The 6,771-nt window shown below is 36.9% G+C and overlaps 1 protein-coding gene across 1 annotated transcript; it reads left to right on the plus strand.

The window, feature by feature from the left end:
* The first annotated feature begins 389 nt into the window (after nucleotides 1-389).
* Nucleotides 390-3,587, plus strand: LOC139778664 (uncharacterized). Its single transcript, XM_071716724.1, has 7 exons — nucleotides 390-563; nucleotides 951-1,453; nucleotides 1,557-1,676; nucleotides 1,751-1,806; nucleotides 1,877-1,955; nucleotides 2,037-2,165; nucleotides 3,117-3,587. Exons 1-7 carry the CDS (start codon nucleotides 488-490, stop codon nucleotides 3,312-3,314), a joined length of 1,161 nt encoding a protein of 386 aa, XP_071572825.1. The 5' UTR covers nucleotides 390-487; the 3' UTR covers nucleotides 3,315-3,587.
* The last annotated feature ends 3,184 nt before the right edge of the window (nucleotides 3,588-6,771 follow it).

Genomic DNA, 6,771 nt, shown 5'->3' on the forward strand with positions numbered 1-6,771 from the left:
AGAACGTTAAAAATATACTTGTCTCACTCTAACTTATTGCACTAGTGTGCACCAGCTCAGAAAGTTCTTCGGAAAAAAAAAACACAGACGGTCAGATTGAAGATTAAAGATTGGAAGATTCGAATTGGAGATTCAAATTCAGCCAATCAGAGCAAAGACAGACTAAAATTAAATTTATCTGATTGGTCGAATTCTAATCGTCAGTTTGCAATTCTCTATTTTTAAATGAATTGAATGCATTGTCTGATATGAACTTATTATACTTGTTACATTTGAAATGAAATAATTGCATATTTGCACGTTCGAAAGAAAAACAAAAAAGACGAAGAGTGCAAAAAGAGTACTATTATGTGCACCTTCCTTCGCGCATGGCAATACTGATAATACGCAGTAATACGTCAAATGACGTCGAGTGACGTAAGGTGATTCGGTACGATTAAAACATTTGCATTTGGTGTCTTTGCCACGTTCGCAGCGGCCGGACGCGATGACCCGGCTGGTCCTCGACTTCCTGATTTGCGCTTTCGTGACAGCGAGCTTCGTGGACACGTACAGATACAATGGTATTACAGAACATTTTCCTCACGATTTCATGCTTTTACGTTTCTAACCTAGAAGTAATGACAGCTCAATATTTTTCTATCAATCACAACTTTTCTATCATGGTGTACATCCTAGCGCGAATCTTATTTCAAAAATAAATTCTCGTGGCAAAAATGTAATCAGTTATTAATAACTTTTAATTAGAGACTTGTTTAAGATGTAGATCTTTTTCAACAAAAACAGTATAGGTACATCCGATGCTAAAAAATATTTTAATCTTCATACTTAAATAAAAGCATGTTAAGCTATATAGCTTTTTACTTTCTCAAAAAATTATATTAACTTTTATTTATCTTTTAAGCAACAAGCTGAATTAATTTCTTTATTACGAAAACTTTGTCTTTCAGATTATGCCGTACCGCAACGGGACGAAAATGATATGCAAAAATTGCTGCATATACTAGATGTTAATGAATATAACAAGGAGAAACGCAGGAACATTGAAGATGAACTTGAGAATTGGCACAGACATTGGATGCCTGACAGGCCAGACGATCCATCCCCCAAGGTGTTGCCAAAGAATCAGGAACAATATGAATACAAATCTGTAACGGAGCCACCTCACGAGATGTATTGGCCTGGACGTTGGATGCCTGACAGGCCAGGCGATCCGAAACCACCGCCCAAGGTGTTGCCAAAGAATCGCCAACAATACGAACACGAATCTGTAACAGAGTCACCTCAGGAGACGCGTTGGCCTGGACGTTGGATGCCTGACAGACCGGACGATCCGAAACCGCCGCCCAAAGTGTTTCCGAAGAATCAGCAACGATATGAATACGAGACTATAGTAGACTTTCCTCTCGAGATGCACATGGGTCATGTGTCACCAGAATGCGACGATGCTAAGGTTGCTATAGTTGCCATTCACATAGATTGTCTTAATTGAAAAGAACGCTTAAATATTCCTTACAAAGAATATAGCATATATTTTGATGATAATGAAATTTCAGACCAATTTGACTATTGATTGGGATTATACCCCATCAGAATACACGTGTTACGGTCATGATATCATGCCGAGTAAGATTGCACCAAGGATCTATTGTGAGAACATCCCGAGGGCATATAAGGTAAAAACATCATATATTGTCATGAAATACTGCCATTATTTACTAGTACAAATTTTAATTGAAGTATTTTTCAGGCTGCTCATAAATGTATGAACCAACGAATTGAATACGACGTCGATATTCCTTTTTAGTAAGTATATAATGTTCTCTTGTCATAAATAATCCCTAACAATATTTATACGCGGTATTAATATTTGCAGTGGTCCGCATCGACCTTTGTGGCCAGTTTACGGAGAATACAAGTACGTGCCCAAACAGAGGTGGCTACATAGTCTCGAGGTAATTGTAACAGCGACACAGTGTATTATCTACAAAATTTATTATGAAAATCTTTTACATTTATTATCCTATTGTTAACAGCATGGTGCGATCGTCATGTTGTATCACCCGTGCGCAAATCCGCTAGAAGTAGAACGTTTGAAAAATCTCGTTAGCAAATGTCTTTGGCGACACGTCATCACGCCATACAGTTATCTGGATGAAGAACGAGTGAGTATAGGAGTATTAAGAGTTTATTTGAAATACATTTTTTTCCCCCAAGTTTTCTGATATTCTAATTTATCTATATATACAGGGTGTCCCTGAACTCAGTGCCACTGGTGCAGCGGGCTTTAACGCATGAAAACAAGTTGAGAATATCTAATAAATATATGTCCGAATCCGAACGGTTTCGAAATTATAAAGCCCTCGCACAATGCTAAGCAACAGGGAATAGGAACAGAATTTCCGATGCGTTGGATTTCTGTTCTCTATTGCCTGTATTTGACCTGACCTGACCAATCACAGTGATTTGATTTTATTTGGCGCTTTTAGTGATTGTTCAGGTACAGGCAATAGAGAATAGAAATACAACGCATCGGAAATTCTGTCCCTATTGCCTGTTGCTTGGCATTGTGCAAAGGCCTATAGAGTTGCTTTCGTAAGAAAATATAAATTGAAGTAAATGTTGTTTAATATTCTTTACTCTGTTTAAAGTCTTACAAAAGGTGCTCAAAAATTTCTCCGTCGACCTCAACACACTTTCTAGCACGAATTAATAAATTGTTTTGCTTTTTGAAAAATGTCTGGAGTTTCGCGAATGACATCACAGTAGCATTAAGTGTTCAGAATTGTCATGATTGTTCTGAATTTTTAAGCATCTTTTAAAGCTTTAAACAGTAAAGAATACATTAAACAACATTTACTTCAATTTATGTTTTTTTACGAAAGCAACTTCACCTATACCCTGTAACCCCGTTGGGATTCGGACATATGTTTATTAGACATTTTCGACTTTTTTCTCGTGCTAAAGCCGCTATGCCAATTTTAGCACTAAGTTCAGGGACACCCTGTAACTACAATTTGAATTATTATCAGAACTTTTATTACACTTACTATTCTTAAAAATGTAAATAGAAGCTTACTCAAGTACCTTTGATAATTGTTGTCCTGTTTACATAGCCCTTGGCGCTTCTATCTTGGGGATGCAGATTGACCATGTCTTACGTGAATCCCACAGTGGTAAGGCGTTTTATACAGAAAAGAGCCCTTCGCGGTCCGGAAAAGAATGCTGACGATGGTCAATTCGAGGACGGACTGCTGAGTCGATCGAGCATAGTGACAGACGAAGTCGATTCCGTTCTTTGTCCTAATATATAAACGAATGTACATAATAATACAAATAGCGTGATATCTCCTAGCATTTACAAAACTCGTAATTTACATTCATATTTTGTACATATTATTTATTAAACGCGTCTAGAGTTCTCGCTCATTTTTTTTTATCACGTGTAACGTTTAGTCAGCGTAAAATTTTATTTATTTGCGATTTCAAAGCTATTCAGTAATAAGCGAGCCTGTTTCCTACATAGCTTGTAAATTAGATCTTACAAAATATTATCTACAATAAATCCATATGTGAATACAGATAAAGATTTATTTTTTATGACTACGTCATTTTCGCCGGTCACGATCTGCATCTTGCATTTGCAGAGAAGGATTGGAGGAGATACTGAGAGGAACCCATAGAAACCAAGCCGCTCCCTCTTTTTCTTTTATTCCCCATATATTCATATATTCTTCACCCTTCGAAGAAGATCATTAAATACATTGAACATCGTGTCGGTTTTTTGAATTCTCCTTGCGAACCGCTTATCTACAGATGTATAGTAACTTCACTGCAGTGCTGGTTATAATCTTTATTTTTGCGGATTACTTATCTCCAATGATATATAAAATTAGGGGTTAAGACGAGTGATACGCTACTATTGTTATCAGGTAATGCAAAATATTCTACCCGACTACTCAATTGTAAGAGTCGTTACAACGTAAAAGAATATAATTGTACAGTGAACGCTTGACTTTCCTCCTCTCTCTTTCTTCTTCTTTTTTTTCGCTTTTGCGGATGAGTGTGTGAGTATCGAGAGTCGTTATTCTTACATCGTTGATGTTTCTTGAGTGCGGCACGAGCGGAAACTGGCGATTCGCGCCGGAAGGAGCGGAGGTCGCGTCTTGCCGAATTGGGACTTTTTTTTTCTCAGGAGGAATCGATCGTACCAGACAGCCTAAATGGTCTAGAAAAGTACTTGACACGAGATAATTTTTCAGATGATGTCCTCGTATTCGGAATGGCCTAATAATTCAGACTATCTGATTTTCCAATCTTTTAGATATATCCTACATAGTAATTTTTTAGACGTTTAAATTTCTTGAATATTCCAATCTTTCAGACGTCTTATTTTTTTTTGAATGTCCCAATTCTTCAGACTTGCCGTACTTTTTTTTCTTTAGGCAGTCAAAGTTTTTAGATGTCGTTCAGATATCTCTTACGTAATCTTCCGAGCTCGCGTGCCACCGCGATGATATAAAGCCGCGATCTCGAGGCCGAAAGTTGCCCTTCCTGACACGAGCCGCTGCTTCGAGTCTCGTTGGTCGAGAGAATAAACGCGTTTTTATTTTATATCTTTTTACTTTTCGCGGCGCAATCCGGTGATTTCTAACTGCATTCGACACACTGGATTTCGCGATAAATTTTTTTTCGCCAGCCGCGTCTGGCAGTTGCCAGAGAGTGATATACACAGATTCCGAAATGATGAGAGCTCTAACGATAATAGTATCGGTTTCCATATAGCGAAAATTGTTCTGCAAAAGCCATAAGCATTTTTTTTTTCGGTGCGGCCAGCGAGACGAGATTACAGTTTTGCAGCGATGTTCTCGAAGGCAGTTAGATTTCTTTGCCGGACGCACTCGGCTAGAGGCCTACTGCTACGCTCGTAAAAGGGATTTTTTCCTTTGTGCTTGATTACACGACGAAAGGGCACATTCACTTGATCATCGTATTATCTCTATTGCAGAATTAATCGCGTCATTACATCCGAACAACAAAAGTCCGAGAAATATCTTGCTTGTTGCTTGTTTTCGCCAATATCGGTTGATTGTAGATGCAAACTAATCGATATTATTGCCTTTTCTTAGAACTAATCCTAGAAACAGACAGATAATTGCTTGAAATACGATCGAAATCAACCAACGTTGTTTGTAGATTGAGAATGTCACACACACATTTGATCTGCGAGTGATCGTATTAAGAAAAAATATTTACTTTAAATTAGAAAATGCAATAAATATATGATATAAGTGAAAATATATATTCATTTACATATTCTATCAAATTATCAAATACTGAAAATTAAGGTAAATATTATTTATAAGATAGACCGATAATTTGTATCGTTGTTCAGTGGAATCAAAAAGTTATATGCGAGGATCAATAATTGGTAACTTCGTACTTAACGAAATTAATTGCAGTTTTGATTAATTGATTAAATAAAGTTTGAAACATAAACTACTTTCTTTTTACAGCTTAATATGTTTCTCAGGAAACTTTTAATCAAAGTTTCAATTTACACATTCTCTCCTTAATTAGCATTTAAAATTTTTGTTTTTACTGTGTTTCTTTAATTCGTTCTAATTGTTATTTTCTTTAATTTTTCCAAGTTGTATTTCTATTTTCCATTTTCGCACAGTAATTGTGTAATCACTATGTAAAACAGACGATTATTATCACTCGCGGATCAAACGTTTCTAGTCTCTCTCGGATATTTCTTGGATAGTTTCATTGTCTGAATGTTGGCCTCTCTATCTCTCTCTCTCTCCAACTTGTGTAAGATTCAGTAGTTCCTCCTGGCTGTGTGAAACCGGAAGTGAAGGCTCCCCCGGAGCCGACGAGGCGAGATATGCTTTTACCTCGCTCGGCCCCGAACGGTTACATAAGACAGGTCTCAGGGGCCGGTTTCTTAAAATTATTGCCGACTTTGTACAGTGTCAATGATGATGATGATGACCGCCGCGGTGATAATAATAGTAATAGTAAACAGTTAATCATTTATAGTCAGAGATAAGAACGTAAAATGCCAGATTTTTATATTGACGCGTCTGCTGTCGATTTCTTTTTTTATGCTCTTTTTTGCGGCTTTTTCGTTTCAGCATTTAGAGTTTCTTATACGCGGAGAGGAATTACACAGCGCGCTCGCGAGATGTCGGATATACGTATAGGCAGAAAAAACACCGTTGACCTTAGAGTTCCTCTTTCAGTAAGTATTCCTGTTTAATACAGTATGCTCCTTTTTATTACTTTTACGAATCTCATCTATATGAAATACCTACAATAAAAAGTATCCATTATCTCTGTTACTCCTGCACGTGCTACGATTTAGTTTGTCTTTTTTTAGGTTTTTATTTTTTTAATTTAACATTTTCTCTTTCTTCTCTCGCTCTTTCTCATTCGTTCTCTCTCGCGCACACATTTCTTTTCTTTCTCTCTTACACACAAACACGCTCCCTTTCGTTCCTAATATTTTTTATCGGTTTCGATAAATTAAGTTTATTAATAATCTCACTTTGCCACGCCGTAATACGCGCGTGCGACTCTTATATTTTTTATTTTAAACCGTTTAAGATTCTTCTCTCCTGTCGTTTGACGCCGCATCATCTCTCTCTTTCTTCTCCCCTCCTTTTTTTCGTTCTTTTCTCTTAGGATTCTCACGAAATTACAATTTACACTTGAAATTGGAATTGACACTCATAAGATTATTGAAGTAGCCTCTCGTATTTAATA

Source organism: Temnothorax nylanderi, unplaced genomic scaffold, assembly GCF_030848795.1.
Source record: "Temnothorax nylanderi isolate EJ_2023f unplaced genomic scaffold, tnyl_v1.0 TNYL_tig0191_pilon, whole genome shotgun sequence".
Classification (NCBI taxonomy): domain Eukaryota; kingdom Metazoa; phylum Arthropoda; class Insecta; order Hymenoptera; family Formicidae; genus Temnothorax; species Temnothorax nylanderi.